This window comes from Perognathus longimembris, chromosome 4 (assembly GCF_023159225.1).
Source record: "Perognathus longimembris pacificus isolate PPM17 chromosome 4, ASM2315922v1, whole genome shotgun sequence".
Taxonomy (NCBI): Eukaryota; Metazoa; Chordata; class Mammalia; order Rodentia; family Heteromyidae; genus Perognathus; species Perognathus longimembris.
The window spans coordinates 2,187,761-2,205,353 of NC_063164.1; the positions used below are offsets into that span (position 1 = coordinate 2,187,761).

At 57.7% G+C, this 17,593-nt stretch overlaps 1 protein-coding gene across 1 annotated transcript in view; it reads right to left on the minus strand.

Moving 5' to 3' along the window:
* Positions 1-6,492: 6,492 nt before the first annotated feature.
* Ube2f (ubiquitin conjugating enzyme E2 F (putative)) overlaps positions 6,493-17,593 on the minus strand; it is a 35,330-nt gene continuing 24,229 nt past the window's right edge. The window contains exons 5-10 of the mRNA XM_048344438.1: positions 17,175-17,242; positions 13,687-13,757; positions 12,549-12,606; positions 11,337-11,369; positions 9,067-9,129; positions 6,493-7,118 (exon numbers count right to left, since the gene is read on the minus strand). Of these exons, the coding sequence (XP_048200395.1) occupies positions 7,068-7,118; positions 9,067-9,129; positions 11,337-11,369; positions 12,549-12,606; positions 13,687-13,757; positions 17,175-17,242 (344 nt within the window). The 3' untranslated portion in view covers positions 6,493-7,067. The remainder of the gene's footprint in view (positions 7,119-9,066; positions 9,130-11,336; positions 11,370-12,548; positions 12,607-13,686; positions 13,758-17,174; positions 17,243-17,593) is intronic.

Here is a 17,593-nt window from a genome sequence, read left to right on the forward strand (position 1 = left end):
GCTGGCCTTGAACTGAGATCTCCAGACTCGGGCTTGCTGCGTAGCTGGGATGGCAGGTGGGAAGCCCCGGCATCCAGCTAGGAGGCTGGATTTCCCCGGGGCTTTTCAGTTTCATATTCCAGCAGCTACAGCAGTTTACCCTGCTCGCTTCCCCGGTGTGGCGAGCCTTGGTGGTCCGGACTCATTTCCATTTCACCCGTAAAGCCAGTCCCTTAGTCAAATCCAGCGGAAGGCCCAGCAATGTCTAAGAAAGGGCACAGAAGACCATGGTCCAAGGAAGACTGGGACCCCTAAGGAAGGCAGAGGAGCCCCACTGGGAGCCCCGGGGAAGGGAGGGCCCAGCAGAGGCTGAGGGACTGGGGGGCCGGTGCCCACGCTTGTAATCCTAGCTACTCAAGATGCCAAGCCCGAAGCCAGCCGAGCAGGGACGTCTGTGAGGCTCTTGTTCTCAGTGGTTACTGAGAATAAAAAGCCACTCCTGGCCTTTTTGTGTGGCTCACGTAGTCAAGTGCTAGCCTTGAGCAGAAGAGCTGAGGGGCAGTGGCCGGGTCCGGGGTTCGAACCCCAGTCCTGGCATGTGCACACATGGCAGAGAATGGAGGATGCAACCAGTTCTGACAGGGCCAAGAAGCCAGCAAGGTGTGCAAGATGCGGGGACCAGGGTTGGCAGTGTGTGTTGTCTGAAGCACTTTTACAAGGAAATGGGGGACAAGAAAGGAGACACCCCTCCCCCGTCCTGGAGACAAAGCGGGGGTCATTGGGTGGGGCAGCTCCACTGTCCTCCATGGAGCTCAAGGGCAGCTGAGCAAGTCGCCTCACGTGTTCCGCACCCACGCGGTGTGTCCAGGTAGACGAAGTGACAACTCCGGGTGGGCTCAGCCATGTCGCACTGCAGATGTAACAGTGAGGGGCTAGTCCATGTATGCAGGTAAGTACACAGTTAACTACACAACTTGGCTGATGGGGCTGGGACTGTGGCCTGGTGGTAGAGTGCTTGCCTCATGTACACAAAGCCCTGGGTTTGATTGCTCAGCACCACACATATAGAAAAAGCTGGAAGTGGTGCTGTGGCTCAAGTGGTAGAGTGCTAGCCTCAAGCACTTCTTTTTAGAAGGAAGGGGCAGTGCTCAGGCCCTGAGCTCAAGCCCCAGGACTGGCAAAAAACAAAGCAAAACTTTGACATGAACCAAAAGTCAATTTATAAAGCCGGTATTTTTAAAGATCCTTAACAGGCACAGCTGCATTGCAGTACAGTTACACTAACAATACACAAACTGCAGGGCAGCAGGCTGCCTTGTCTACAGCCGTGAGGAATAAGGCTGTCACGAACACTGGTGAAAGGCGAACCAAATTTTGGGTTCTCTGGGACAAGTGGCTAGGAATGGATACCTCAGCCTGACTGTGGCTCTGCTGTCTGTCTCTCCTCCCAGTTCTGTCAGTTTTTGCTCCCTGCGTTGAAGTCTGTAGTTCGGTGCATGCACATTTAAGACTGCTTTCTTGGTACAACCTCTTGTTATGTAATATCCTTCTGTCTCGAGTTTGCTCTGTTCAGAAGACTAAATGATCCGATGTCATTGGTCACTGAGTTGGTTTTTCGACAAGTGTGCACAAATTTCTTCTCCATGTTCCCATCTACGAATGTCCTTGGGCTTGGAGGTCCCCATCTAGGCAGCATGTCATTATGCCTTTTAATGCTGACAGGTTTCACTTTGGTATACTTAGCTCATTTGATATTAAGGACTTCATTTTGTTCTTTTGAGACAGGAACGCTCTTTGCTTGCCTTCCCGTGGGTTGCCTGAACAGTTTTTAGCTTTACTTGAACAACTCTATCTTGGTTTCTGTGTACCACCTTCAAAAACTGACATAAAATTCACTTTGAGCATACAATTCAATGGATTGTAATATATCCACAAGGCTGTGCAGTTATTGATAAGAGTGTTTGCAAGGCTCACCCAGGCTGGTCTGTCTCTCTCGCTTCCGTGTATGAACACCAGTCCCCCGGCCCCCTCCGCTGCCCCCAGGTCCGTTGAGCAGTTCCTAGGACTAAGTCCTCACTAATATGCTGCTGTGTTTGTGAGGGAACTTCCAATAGGTTTTCAAATGACTGCAACATTTTATATTCCAATGCTAACCTGGTGATGCTTGTTAATTTTTTTTTTTTTTTTTTTTTTTTTTTTTGCCAGTCCTGGGCCTTGGACTCAGGGTCTGAGCACTGTCCCTGGCTTCCTTTTTTTACTCTGCCACCTGAGCCACAGCGCCACTTCTGGCCGTTTTCTGTATATGTGGTGCTGGGGAATCGAACCGAGGGCTTCATGTATATGAGGCAAGCGCTCTTGCCACTAGGCCATATCCCCAGCCCCGCTTGTTAATATCTTTTAAGGACCCCTGATAGCCATCCTAGTGGGTGCGAGTGCCTTGAGGTATATTCCCCATCATACGGAACATCCTGACGCGTACAGATTGGCCATTTACCGTTCTTCATTGCAGGAGCGTCTGTGCAGACTTTGTGCTGGCTGAATGCAGTGATATGTGGCTACAGGCCCAACCTCTGGGAGGCTCACCTGCGGCCAGGACTTTGAGGCTTGTCTGGGCAACACAGGGAGACTCCAACTCAAAAAGAAACCATTTAGAAACTAGATTATCTGGGCTGCAGGTGGCTCAGTGACAGAGCTTCTGCCTAGCAGCTGAGGCCCCTGGGGTCTGGCCCAGGCACTACGGCAAACATATCTAGTTCATTGTCTTTAATTGATATAAGAACCTTATTTTGGTGCCAGCCTTGCACACAAGGCTTGGGTGGTGTTCCCATGTTTTGCTCAAAGCTGGCACTCTACCACTGGAGCCACATTTCTACTTATGGCTTTTCTGGTATTTAATTGGAGGTAAGAATCCCATGAACTGTCCTGTGTTGGCTAACTTTGGACTATGATAATCAGATCTTAGCCTCCTGAGCAGCTAGGATTACAGGTGTGAGCCACCAGCACCTGGTTATAAGAACATGTTTGTCTGCCAGTCCTGGGGCTTGGACTCAGGGCCTGATCACTGTCCCTGGCTTCTTTCTGCTCAAGGCTAGCACTCTGCCAACTTGAGCCACAGCGCCACTCCTGGCCTTTCCTAGATATGTGGTGCTGAGGAATTGAACCCAGGGTTCATGTAGTATACAAGGCAAGCAAGCACTCTTGCCACTAACTAGGCCACACTCCCAGCCCCTCTAATAACATTTTATGTGCCCTGGGCACTCACTGGACCCGCATCAGATGTAATGTGCATGGTGTCCCTGTTGTCTTTTCACCTTCTTGCTGGTATCCTCTAAAGCACATAATTGCAAATTTTGTTGTAGTCCAGGATTTGTTAATGCTTTGTCTGCATTGTGCTATCATATCTAAAAGTATTTTACCTAACCCATGACCAGAGACTTGGTTCCTATGGTTTCCTCAGTTTTGTACTTGCTGCTACTACACATAGGTCTTTACTAAGCTGACTTTTTCTTTTTTTTTGGTCGGTTTCAGGGCTTGAACTCTGGGCCTGGGTGCCACTGTCCTGGGCTCTTCAGCTCAAGGCCAGCACTCTGCCACTTGAGCCACAGCACCACTTCTGGTTTTCTGGTGGTTAATTGGATGAGTCCCACAGACTTTCCTGTCCGGGATGGCTCTGAACCATGATCCTCCGATCTCAGCCTCCTGAATAGCTAGGATGACCGGCAGTCTGACTTAAGTTTTGGACACTGCGTGAATCAGGAGTCCAAATTCAGGACATCCCAGCAACATCTGCTGAAAAGACATTTGTTTCCCTTGCCTATCTTGATACCCATGGGGAAAAAAATGGCTAGGCACAGTGGCTCCTGCCCGCAATCCTCGTTACCCGGGAGGGAAAGATCAGGAAGGCCAAAGTTTAAGGTCAATCGGTGCAAAAAGTTCATGCAAACCCAAGTTGGGCAATCAAAGCTGGGCTAGTAGTGCATGCCTGTCACTCCGGCCACACAGGGCACGTAAGAGGCCATGGTGCAGGTGGGCCTGGGCATTACTACACAGCACCTGTTAGAATAGGGGCAGAACAGTGATAGACCCCGGGTTCAAACCCCAGTACTGCCGAACAGCAGCAACCCGCTGATGACGGATATGTGGGCTTCTCCCGCGCCTTGACTGCTCGTGTGCGGGGGACTCGTCCTCCTCTGCGGCAGCCCCGCCACAGGCCGCGGCTCAGTCCTGCAGAGCACACGGCCAGAGCAGCGCGTTCGAGTCACGGGGCCCTGCCCGTGTTCCCCCTTCAAGTGCCCCCCACCCCTGGGCAATGGGGACAGGCACTCCGCGAGGCCCGGGACCGTGTGAGACGTGTGACAATAGAAACGGCTGGCGTGACAGCCAGCGATCTGTCGACGTCATACGTGGGGACGAGGCCAGGAAAGGCCTCACCTGACGCCACCCACAGCCCCGAGGGGCCAAGGCGGCGCGCGCACAGCCCCACGGGCCACACGAGGCCCTGGGTCTCCCCCAGGCTGCAGCAGCCCCGATACAGGCTAAAAACCAGGGGGCTCGCTGGGGGGACTCTGGCTGAGCGAGCCCGATGGCAGATCCGTGCGCCCACCGGGCTGCCGAGGGTTCGCGCCTGTAACTCCAGCTGCTCGGGAGGCTGACATGTGAGGACCGCGGGTCAACTCTTTCATTTTTTCTTTTTTTTGCCAGTCCTGGGGCTGGGACTCAGGGCCTGAGCACTGTCCCTGGCTTCTTCCCGCTCAAGGCTAGCACTCTGCCACCTGAGCCACAGCGCCCCCTCTGGCCATTTTCTATATATGTGGTGCTGGGGAATTGAACCGAGAGCTTCATGTGTTGGAGGCAAGCACTCTTGCCACTAGGCCATATCCCCAGCCCTTTTTTAAAGTTCTTTTTTTTTTTTTTTGGCCAGTCCTGGGTCTTGAACTCAGGGCCTGAGCACTGTCCCTGGCTTCTTTTTGCTCAAGGCTAGCACTCTGCCACTTGAGCCACAGCGCCCCTTCTGGCCATTTTCTGTATATATGTGGTGCTGGGGAATTGAACCCAGGGCCTCATGTATAGGAGGCAAGCACTCTTGCCACTAAGCCATATCCCCAGCCCACGGGCCAACTCTCATCTCCAACTAACCACCAAAAGCCACAAGTGGAGCTGTGGATCAAGTGGTAGAGCGCCAGCCCTGAGCAAAAAACCTCAGGGATGGCACCCAAGGCCCACGTTCATGCCTAGTACCAGCGGCAAAGCAAACAGAAACGGGCCGTGAGTCCAAGCTGCATTTCTGAGATCATGCAGGCCCGAGGCCCGAGGGTGGGTGGGGAGGCACCGGCAACCCCGCCGAGAGGCCTGAAGATCCCGCCCGCGGGGCCGCGGGCTGGGCGCGCTCTGAAGGTCTGCACGCGCAGGGTGGGAGGCTCTCTCGGGAACGTCACGTGTACAGGAGGGCGCAGTCTCTGACAAGGTCTTCCCGCGGCGCAGGCCGTGGCTGGGGTCCTCGCACACTGCGGCTGGGGCGGCGCGCGGGACCCTCTGCCTGTCCATCCACACCCAGCTCGCAGCCCGGCGGCTAGGCAGGGCCCGCGCCGGCGCAGCCGCAGGCTCCCGGCTACCTAGCGAAGGCCGCCCAGGAGCCTGGCTGGTGAGTTCTAAATGACACCAACGAGGGGCGGGAAGACACATGCCGACGGAGACGCCACCCCGAGAGCCCAGGTGCTCGGCCTGTCGGCGGGTCACCCTCAAGTCCAATGCACACGATCCCTCGTGCCAACTGGGAAGGCACGGTCTGCCCTCCTTACCTGCCGAGTCCCCAGATCGGGTCAGTCTCACAGCCCGGAGCCAGAGACTGTGAACCGAGAAAAAAAGCAAGGCAGACGCGGTGGCAGGCAGACGCGGGAGACCGCAGCGCTGCAGGGAAACTGGCAGTGACGTCTGAGTTAGGCAGGCAGCGGATGAAACCAGACGTTTATTTTGCATTTGATTTCACTGGCTCAAATGTCTATAAATGCCAGAATGATCCGCTTGCTCTCTTCAAGGCTCTCCTACCGAAGTGCATGAACCTGGCCGTGCGCGGCCTACGCTGGCGCCGGGCCCTCATGGCTTGGGGGTGGGGGACGGAGGGGCTCGCCCCCGCCAGGGCCTGACACCCAGCCAGCTGAGAAGATGGCCACGGCAGTCTCGGCGGCACAGGACACTGGGTGGCTCCCCCCCCCCCCCACCTTCCCTCCCAGGCTGGGCTGACACGGGGCCGCAGGCCCAGGCCCACCAACCCTGGCTGGTCTGAGCCCAAGCCCCGGCTTTCTGCTTATTTTTATCATCCAGATCTGGCTTCGAAGGGCTCCAGAACATCCTCGCCACATCTGGACACGAGAGCAGCAGCCGTTTAGGGCGCTGCCTTCCGCTGCGCTCTGAGAGACTGGCTAACGTGTCTTTCAGTTTCTTTGTGTCTCTCTTCAAGAGTTGCTTGACCCGACATCTTTGTGTCTGCTCTATTCAATGAAAATACAAACTAAATGAGGTTAGAAAAAAATAATTAAAGCATTCAATTGTACAAATTACAAATCTGTTCCAAAATATACTTACATTAAGTAAAATACGCATTTCAGTGGGATCTACAGTGAGTGGCAATGCATTCTGGGAAGCTTCACATCTGGGCAGGGCTGACATTCACGGAAGAAGCTAAGAGAACGCGCATCCGATCTCAGTTTGCAGTGGGTTTCTTATTGCCAATCTGCGAGTTACACTGAACGCATCATTACATCACGTGTGCGGGACACCGATTCGGCTGGGGGGGGAGCAAGCGCGAGCCTGGGGGTGAGCTCAGGACCACTGCGGGGAAGCCTCGTGGGCGGCCTAGACGGCACAGTCTCAGGAGCGACCGTGGCAAGGGCAGCAGACAGCTCTTCGGAGGCCCCGACACTGTGGTCGTCCGCCAGCGACAGCGGGCGGTCAGGAGGACGGTCTTCTTCAGGGTGGCGCGGTCAGTCACGGGCCGGGGGCGATCCCGCGGGCCGAGGGGGTGTGAGGCCGGGGAGCGGGGCCGCCCCGTGCTGGTCCGCGGTCCACGGGCCCGCCGTCCGCTCCTCCTATCATCTGGCGTATCGCTTGATGTAGTCGTCCACTTTGCTCCGGAAGTCCTCCTGTGGGGGGAGAGGGAGTGAGGGCTGGCGGGGGGGGGGGGGGACTGGTGCCTCCCCATGGAGGCATCTGGGTCCCGTGTCACATCCCCACGGCGTGTGGCCGGAGCGGAGGCCCCTTCAGCACCACATCTCCTTCCGCGTGCGGCATGTGCAAAGGAACCCCTGCGACAGGGTGAGCGTGACCACGGTGGGCGTGAGGCAGGCTGCTGCCTCTTCCCGGAATGGCTCCCCCGGGCCCTGCCCGCACCCCGCCCATCTGCAGCTGCCCACCTTCCCCGCTCCCACACAAGCTGCTCACCTGCGCGCGCGTGCGCTGGACAGGGGAAGGGCTTGAGGGAACCTGACTGGCCTACATACAGCAAAAACGTCCCCCAGGTGACCCCACACCCTCCCGTCGGGCAGCGCTGTCACCCTCAGCGACCACGGCCACTCAGAGCGCGAGGCGCAGGTCTGGAGAGCCTGGAGGCCAGGAGAGGTCGCCTGCGCGGCGCTGCCCCCCTCTGTGCTCAGCCCACTCGGGGGCCACGGGCCACGCGCGCTCCGGGCCCCCCCGCCCCTGCCCCACGCTCCGCCAGGGCCACACGGCTCCTCCATCGTTTTCCTTCTCCTCGTCTTTTTCTCCCGCGTTGTTGGCACTGGTGTTTGAACCCAGGGCCTTGTGCTTGCGAGGCTGGCACTCTACCAGGTAAGCCGTGCTTCCAGCTGCTCTTTGTGCTGGCTATGTTGGGGATGCAGTCTCAGACTTCTTTGTCCAGGCTGGTCTTGAACAATGGTCCTTCACGTCTCAGCCACCCGAGTAGCTAGCATTACCGGTGTGAACCAATGGTACCTGGCTACTGTTTGTCTTATTTTGCCAGTGTTGGTATTTGAATTAGGGCCTTGGGTTTGTGTGGCACGCTTGTTTCACTGGCACTCTACCACTTGAGCCATGCTGCCTGCTCTGCTTTTTGCTGATTTTTTAGAGATGTAGTCCTGTGGACTTTTCTGCCTGGGTTGGTTTCAAACCTCCATCTTCTAGATCTCAGCTTCCTGAGTAGTTAGCATTCCAGGGAGGAGCCATTGGCACCTGTTTGTCTTCTTCAAACATGAAGAACTGGAGATCCCTCCCGCTCACTGAAGTTAGCAGGACAGAGCTCTGCCTCTCCCCCCCAGCGCGTGCAAAGGTCCATACCCTTAACACACTCTCAGTATTCACATAAAATCCAAGCGCTCCAATATGAGAATGGCTCGAAAATTAAAGAGCAAGGAACCGAGAGTTACAGACAGCTAATGCGGACCTGAATAACGGCCCACAGTCTTTGCAGCGATTCCCAAAGCAGAGCACTGGTTTCTGTCCCGGGGAGGGCCCTCCAGAGAAAACACCCGCCAAAGCTACTCAAAGCAGCTCCCCTCCTCTCTGACCGGGGTGGGGGGTGGGGCGCTTGAGAACAAATGCACCAGGACACAAGAGGTATTAATTTGCTCAATTACTCTTTGTAGCTGGAAGTCGTCCTCTGAGAAAACCTGCTCACCAACAAGAGAGGGGCTTATGGGTAGGGAACCGCTCGCGCACTGACTCTGGAGGAAAGTCAGTGATAGTACTGAAGAAAAGGAACGGAGGACTGAGAGGCCGGAGCGGGATCTACACTTCCCCTCGCTGTGGGGGGCTGGCTGTGGGGGGCACGGCTGGGGAGGGAGCGCCTGGGGAGGGAGCGCCTGGGGAGGGAGCGCCGTAGCCTTGAGCTGCGCGGCCAGCCCTCTGCTACGGCTTAGGAGGCGATGGGGTAACTAACTGCCTGGCTTTGATTACTCGCGGTGAGAAGCGGCTCTCTGACTGTGACTTTGTTCAGATCACACACGATCCCGCACGGCGGGGTTCCGGGCGGCGTATCCCGCCACACCTGTCTCTCTCAGGCAAGCCCGGGCTTCGCCACGCACAGCCTCCCCTGTAGGGGCGCTGCCAGCTCACCTTGTCTCGCAGGTGGTGCTCTGCAGCTTCGATGTTCAGTGGGTCGTCAAAGTTCAAGAGATCCTTTAAGAAGAGAAACCCGGGTAAGCACGGGAGGAACGCCACATCCCGCTACGTCTTCACTGTGCAACGGGCAGCCACAGAAACTGTAGTTCCTCTCGGAACTTAAGTTCCTTTGGCATAAGCAAGAGCACCAATGGCGGCTGGGGCTGGAGAGCGATGACTAGGAAAAGCCGGGAATGTTTTACAAGTCCCTATCACAATTCTGTAGAGATGGACAAAATGGTACTGACCCTGATTTGATGCCACCGTTGACACTTGCAGAAGGAGGACCCACTCCACTAAGAGTACTTTCAAATCCAAGTCTCATTTTAAAGAGCTTTCCCCTTTCTCTCTCGTTACTACTCCACAGCTTTGCTGCTGGGCACCTGCTGTCTCGTCCGATCCTGCCTGGCGTCGCTACCTCCCGACTCCCCTTCACAGACATCGCTCGCAGGGGACCCGTCTGGGTCTGACCAGACCCGGGGCAGCGCCGCAGGGCCGGCCTCCGGAGCCTCGGGAGGTGCGCAGACCCCACCACGGGCCCGGCCCGGGTTCTCCTCCCGAGAGCCGCCGGGGAGGCCGCCTGCCCGCCCGCTGCTTGTGACCGCAGGCTCCTCTGCAGGAAGCACAGACGCTGGGGGACGCACAGGTGGGACGGCCGTCACACACACTGCCAGGACCCACCACACAGCTCACGGTCCCACTCAGAAAGCGGCAACCACCGCGAGCACCGCTCTACAGCTCACACCTGTAGCCCAGGCACCAGCAGGCTGAGACCCGGAGGACCACGCCATTCGTTTCAAGACCCTCCCATCAACCAACAAAATGCTGGACTGGAGGTGTGGCTCATGTGGTAGAGCGCCAGCCCTGACCAGAGGCTGACAAGCCCTGCGTTCTAGTCCCAGTACCAGCACTCTTCTCAATACATACGCATCATACTAAGTGCAATACCTAGCAGAGTAAACACGACTCTACACTCCTTATTTTCTTTACCATATGCCTGTCCTAAAATGAACACATGGATTGCAATAACCATTACAGATTTGAGCTTCTGACGTGCCCTTGGGGAGTGGTAAGCTGCGCCAGACATCCCCAAATGAAACCAAACCCAAGCGGCCCGCGTCGCGGCTCCCAGTAGCTCACGACAGCAGGGCACGGTCGAAGCCCACGCCTGGCTATGGAGGAAGCTGGGCACGCGGGCCGGGCTCGGGAGGGCCCCGCCATGGCGGAGGCCAGCTGGCTCTCACGGACAAACTGAAGCCACACGGGCTTGGCCGGGCAGAGCAGCCCAGCTGCCCGCAGACTTCAAATGAGGCTCTGCCTTTGAGAATCCAGACGAAAGCGTCACTGCAGCCCAGGCCCACAACAAACCAAAAAAAACCCTCCACGCTTTGCCTGGGTGGCAGAGGCCAGGCCACACCAACCAGGTCCAGCCCCAAGCGGGGGGGGGGGGGGGGGGGGGCGGGGAGGGAGATTCAGAGAGTCCAAAGCAGACTGCCTTGAGGTGTGTTCCTCGGAGTAACCACGGGGCCTCCAGTGACCCCCGGGGCGCCTTGGCAGACTGGCTGAGATGTGCTCCTGAAGGCCGTAAGCTCCACCACAAGGAAGGCTTTCCTATTCAGACAGCCCCCCCCCCCCCAAAGCTGAATTCTTAAACAACTCTTAGCTGGGGCCAGTGGCTCGCACCTGTCACCCTAGCTGCTCAACGGGCTGAGACAGGAGGCTCGTGGTTTCAAGTCAGCCCAGGCAGCCAAGCCGGTGAGCCTCATTTCCCAGGAACCACCATAAAGCCAGAAGAAGAGCTGTGGCTCAAATCAGCACCCAAAATCGCTCAAACCAAAACCCAAAAACAAAACAAACACCACCAAACTTCCCACCAAAGTAACAGCTTTAGCTCTCTGTCCTTCTAGCCCTTTCCTGCCCAATTCTGAGGCTGTGGGTTCCTGAAAAGCCTTCCTGGCTGGAGATGTCCCCCCTCCATTCAGAAGGACGCCTGGCGGGGGGTGGGGGGTCGCCCCACAGGCCAGGGAGCCCCGGCAGCCAGCTGGCAGGGCACAAGTGGGGCTCTGGGCCCCTCCTTCCCAATACCGCCCCCCCATCATCCGAGTCCCCATGCACGGTGCTCTGACTGTAAAGACGGCTTAGCCCCTTTTGATACCGAAGACGATATTCAAACCATGAGCCAAGGAAAATCGAGAAAACCTTGGGATTTTAGTCAATATACTTACAGTAAATAAAGAGTTTAATCCCCAAACAACATCCTGAAATAAGAAAGAAAACAATTTTCAGCTTCCTGTGGACCAAGTCCATGACCAAAATCTGGACATCTCCCAGCTTCAGACTCGTCCTCAGCGTGCAGGAAACGGGAAGAGCTGTCCTTCAGGGACCACAACCGGGAAACTCCAACAGATGGGAGACCCTGGGCGAGCCCTCCGGTCCTGCGGGGGAGGGGCCGGCACTGCAAGCCCCCCCCCCCACCAGGGAGGACAAGCACCTTGCAAACAGAACCCGCCGGCTGGCGCTGACTGTTCACGTCCGTGTCCCAGCCACTCAACAGGCTGAGACCCAGGACTGCGGTTCAAAACCAGCCCCAGGCAGAACAGTCCAGAACACAAGACTCTTATTTCTAATTATCTATCAAAAAAGAAAACAAAAAACTAAAAAGCCAGAGCTGTGTGGCTCAAGCTGGGTGCTAGCCTTGAGCAAAAGCTCAGAAACGTAAGCTCAAGCCCCAGGGTGGGTACAAAAAATTAAAAACAACAACCCCAAACTTGCTGGGTTTTTAATGTCAAACTGCATTTGGGGGGCTGTAGATAAGCTAGCTTCCCCCCACCCTGCATCTTCTAATTTTGCTCTAGATACCTCAAAAATCAAGGCATGCCACCATTTCCAGGTCTGGAAACGTCGGTAAAATAAAGCAGAGCATGCCACTCCATCTACAGACTCGCAGGCTGCGCCTCAGCCGCGGACCCCTTCCTGCCCTGTCCAGCTGCGGCCGGTCCTCCCGCCCCACTGCCAGTGTCCGTCTGTCCGTCCATCCACCGGGCTCAGCTTGCCGGAGGGGTCGGCAGATGGCCGCAGCCATTACTGTGGATGCCGGAGAGCTGGAGGAGGGCTGGGGAGGGGCCGCGCTCAGAGGGAGGTCTTCCCGAGGCCAGCGCATCCTCGGATCCTGGACACAGGAAGCCCCAAGGCTTCCGGCTCGGCTCTCCCGACATGCCAGGCGCCGGCTCAGCGACCGGTCCTTCCCACGGGGAGTCCCGCCCCAGCCCGACGCGCTGAACGGTGTCTAGCTCAGCTGAGCGGCCCCAGGTGCTGGGGAGGGCAAAGGGGCTGCGTGCGAGTGCGCGCGTGTGCGTGGCCGCCTGGTTCGTGGCACGCTGCCCTCCCCGTCGGCTCGCCTGGGCAGGGGAGGACGCGGTACGGGAGGTGCCGCTTACCTTCAACGTTCTGGTGGGGGCCCAGCCGGTGCCATCGATAGAATGCTCTCTCAGCAAACTGAAACAGACACAGAGCGCAGGGGTCGGCGCTGCCGCGGCCAGTGTGCACCGGGCGCACGCGAGCCCCTGCAGGGGGCTCCGTGGGCTTTGCTGCTACGCAGTTCTGAGGGGACTTTGCTTTGGTGTTGGTTTCCTGTCTGCTTGAAGGCGGCCTTCCCCATCTCCACGGTTCCCTGCCTGGGGGATGGCTTGCGTTGTTCTGTCTGTCGGTTGTGCAGGGCCCCTTCATTGGGAGGTGGGCATTTTAAGCAGGGGACAAGCGTGCCGTCAAGTCAGGCCTCGGGAAATGATGGCAGCAGCGGAAATGACAAGAGCACGGTTGGGGCTTGGAGCTTGCCACGCACGTCAGGCTTGTCCTGGGGCTGTGCCGCTCGTGACACTCACTTGATGCCCACAGAAAGCCCCAAAGGCGGTGCCGCCACTGCCCAGGGTCACAGAGAAGTGGGGAGGGAGGAAGCCTGGCGTGCGCACACCTCAGACGCTCACCGGGAGCCTCCTGAGCCATGGCTGACAGGGTTTGTGACAGCTCCTTGTTCATTTCAACGCCTGGTTTCTCAGACTCAAGACAAAGGGGAGGAGCACGAGGCTGCCATGCCCCCACGCCTCTGGTCATGTAAAATAATAGTTACCAAAATGAAACAACTCAAGAGGAGCTGGGGACCTGGTGGCTCCCGCCTAGGGTCCCAGCTGCTCACAAGGCGGAGATCTGAGGATCACGGTTCAAGACCCAGGCAGACAAATCTGAGAGATTTGCTCCATTAACCAGCAAAAAAAGCCACAAGCGGAGGTATGGCTCAACTAGAGCCAGGGGCCCCAAAGCTAAGAGTCCTAGTGGAGAAAAAAAAAAAAAAGAGGGGAGAGGGGGAAAACCCCAAAAGGGCAAAGGTACGCAGATGAACGCACAGCTTGGGAGCGGCGGGTGCGGCTCCGGCTCCGCAGGCAGAGCCCAGAAGCTGCGACTCCAGGAGAAGCAGAGTTCTAGACCACCTAGCTTAGCCCAGACAGTTCCCCGCGGTGGCCACGCCCACCCACGGTGCTCACGAGCACCGGAGGGAGGGAGGGAGGGAGGGACACTCACCTTAGACATATTTCCCCCGTCTCTGTGATGTTAGGGTGCCAGATCTTGGTCAGACATTTCACCTTGGGAGGCTGCAACAGAGAGAGGTCGGGATGAGGATAGGGCACAGAGTGCCTGCGAGGCGGGGCCTCCACACTACGAACGCGCACACGCACGCACACGCACGCACGCGCACGACTCTCCATCTCCCAGCTGGTCACCACCTGTGCAGAGCACGTGCACACCACACCTGTACACACATGGTAACTGCACCACCGCGAAGCTGCGTCCGCGAGTGACAGGGACACGGACGGGGCCCGGCCACAGGCTGGGAGGAGGAGGGGGAGCCAGCAAGGCCTCCTAAGAGGCCCCCAGCCACCAACTCCAACCAGACAGCTTTGCATCAAGAGCCACTGCACCTCGCTGACCACTAGCGTCTCCGCACGCGCTGCTCGGGAGGGGAGCGTGAAAGGCCGCACTGGGGATGTAGGACAGAGCCTGTCCCCTCCCTGGCTGACACACTTCTGCTGCGGTGTTCAGAGCTGGCCCTGCCCGGCTCGGCTCGCACACAGAAAGCAGACACCTGACTACAGATCCTATTATAAAGTTAACATGATAAAGGAAAGGCTAGGCTGAGTTCAACCCGATACTTCTCAAAATAAAAAAGATTAGTAATCCATACTCTTTTAGGGAGGCAACAAGAGTGAAAGAAAATACACTTATTTATAATTATATAAAACAACAGGGAATAGTGTAACTTCATAACGATGCATAGCTGCAGGTAACATACATAGGCACACACAGAAATGAGTCTTTGCTGTCCCCGTAAGCATCTGGACACAGCATGCCATCCCAATCCATGCAGACGTGCCCCGACGGCCGGCTGACCTGCCGTGTGCTCTCTCCTAGGCAGGGCCGGCCCTTGCGGGGGTGTGTGTGTGTGTGTGTGTGCTGTGTGTACACGCTCATCATCTCAGACGGCTCCACAGACTCCACGCTCCAACACCCAGGCTGCCCCACGTCTCCTCCACACCCTGCCACGGCCATGCGCCCGCCCCCCATCGCCGGAGGCAGGCCCCCAAAGACAAGGGTGGCCGGAGACCCTGGCTGACGGTGCAGGTGGCCTTCGGAACGGCCATGGCACGGCTGCGTGCAGCAGCCCACAGGCCCCGAGATCCCCACGCCTCGGGGAGATGCCATCGGCCCGCGCTCCGCTCCACCCCAGGCTACCGAAGGGACCGTCACAAGCTCAGCATGCTTCAGGGTACGGGCGCGCACGGCTCGGCGGGCGCCACTTCCTGCTGCTTTGCCTCAGCAGCCCCAGGCCATCTGGTAATTTTGTACGCTCCATAAACGATGTTAAAATGGCCAAATGGCCCTGGGCAGAGAAGTTTCCCTGCCCCTGCCGCCTTCAGCACGATGCACAAGGGTGCGCACGCTCAGATACTCAGCTAGCCTGGAACTTGCCTAGTGGCTTCCAGAAACCAAAACAACCCCATTCTGCCCCCCAGTTCTTCATCTGAACCTTAAACCAACCTTTCCAGCTGCCTCTATGCGGCGTCTTGGCTTGCCATCTGGGGAGGATGTAAAGTCTCAGGGTTAAGTGGCCAGCTGGCTGGACAGACACCTGAGGTGTGTACTTTCTTGTCTTTATTGAAACCATTCTTTCCTTCTCCTTGCATCGTCAACAATTCCTCACCTCTGAAAAGAACTTTTCGTATGGTAGCCCAATAACAATCAATTCCATAGCTCAAGATTTGGCTTAGGCTGGGCACTGGTGTCTCAAACCTGTGACCTCGGCTACTTGGGAGTTCTGAGGATTGGAGTTCAGGGCCAGCCCTCTTCCACCTACAGCTGGGGACCGTGGCAGGAGCCTGTCACCGGGAGTAGGAGCGTGAGATCATGGCTGCAGGCAAGCAAGCCCAGGCAAAAGAAGTCCTCAAGACTCCCTCTCAAGGAGAAGAAGCTAGCTGCGGGGGTCACAGCAGGAAGCCCACAACAGGTGGCAGACCGCAGTCAGGCACGGGGCCTGGCAAAAGGCCAGAGCACATCTCAAAACCACCACCGTGAAAAGGTGGAGGCGTGGGTTAGTGGTCAAGCGCCTGCCTTGCAAGTGGAAGGCCTGGAATCCAAACCCCAGTACTACCAGAGAGAGAGGGGAGAGAGGGGGAGGGAGGGGAGAGAGGGGGAGAGAGGGGAGGGGGGGGAGGGGGGGAGGGGGGAGAGAGAAGGGGAGAGAGAGGGGGAAAGAGAAGGGGAGAGAGAGGGGAAGAGGAGAGAGAGGAGAGAGGGGAGAAAGAGAGACACAAAAAGAGAGAGAGAGAAGGTGTGAGGGAGAGAGGGAGAGATCTGGCTTTAAAGACTTGTGGGGCTGGGAATGTGGCCTGGTGGTAGAGTGCTCCCCTCTCATGCAGGAAGCCCTGGGTTTGATCCCCCAGCACCACATATACAGGAAAAGCTGGAAGTGGTGTCATGGCTTAAGTGGCAGAGTGCTAGCCTTGAGCAAAAGAAGCTCAGGGACAGTGCTCAGGCCCCGAGTTCAAGCCCCAGGACTGGCAAAAAAAAAAAAACAACAACAAACCCCAAACAGAAACAAACAAAAAACAACAAGCGCTGCGGTGACTGGGCCGCACCGGGCGTGGGGGGCGTGGGGGCGAGACCTGGGCCGCAGGGCGTCCTCAGGCCCTATGCTTTCTCCCGGTTGTACTTGGCAGGCTGGGCGGGTGAGGAAACACCAGGAGCCTGGCTCTGTCCCTCGCACACCCTCACACACCCCCCTCACGGAATACACACCCCAGTGAGAACCAGGGCCCACGTGCGGCCACGGCGCGGGGGAGCACGGTGCTGCAAGCCGCCGGCGGCGGACGCTCAGGACCAGGTCGGACATGCGTAACAGAACCCACAGACCTGAGCGGCCTTTCCCACGCCCCATCCTCTGTCCTCCACGGGTGGCAAGTCCCACGCCCGTGACCACGGCTCCACACAGCCTGGGTCACCTCGAGCACTACCCTCGGCCCAGGGTGGGAGCCGGTGCGACTTCTCCTCGAAAGCTGGACTGGTCTTGACGTCTTTCCAAACGTGACCCCAGGAGTCCGCTAGCTTCGGGCCGTCTGCCAGCCCGCTCCTCCACCCTCCCCTCGCCCGCCTCGACGGCACCGCGCGAACACGGAGCCCTGCCGCTCGACACGTGTCCTTGTGCTCTCAAGTTCCACCGCACACACGCTGTGGCGCTCTAAACGTCGGGCACTATCCCGTGAGACGTGACACCCTGGCACCGAGGGCCCCCGTCCTTAGCGAAGGCGGCTGCGTGCGGGGGGGGGGGGGGGGGCAGACCCACGTGGCACAGAGCACCCGTGGGGACTTGCTGGGCAAGCGACGTTCTGTGCGGAAGCCCCAGCTGCTGAGGAGGAGCGCCGGGGACTCCGCGCCCGGTCCCCGAGGGAGCCCGGCCCCGGGGCGGGGACCCCACCTGGGCTGGGGGAGACAAGGCTCAGACGCAGGCTACTCACCACCATGTTGTACGCGTCAGGAACTTCAGTTTCAAACTGAAATTTTCCACCCTGGTAGTAACCCTCATCTATTAAAAACACAAAACAAAAAAGCCTTTAAATAAATAGACAAGAACACGACAGAAGGAAAACACTAAGTTAGGGTTTGGCAAACAAAGGGAATTAATTCGGAGCAGGGCCCAGCCCTCCCTGGCTGCACCTGGGGCAGCCCTGGGAGGGGGGGGGGGCTGGGCAATGGGGTGTGTCCTGGGCTGGACCTTGCCCCGGGCCCTTCCTGTCTGCCATGAGGGGAGCGGCTCCCCCACGCCCCCCCAGCCCCCCCCACACTGAAGCCTCCAGCCATGCGCAGAGTGAATCTCCCCTACCCCACGGAGTTCCGAACACCATCACATCTACCTTTTACAAATGCACCTGGATTG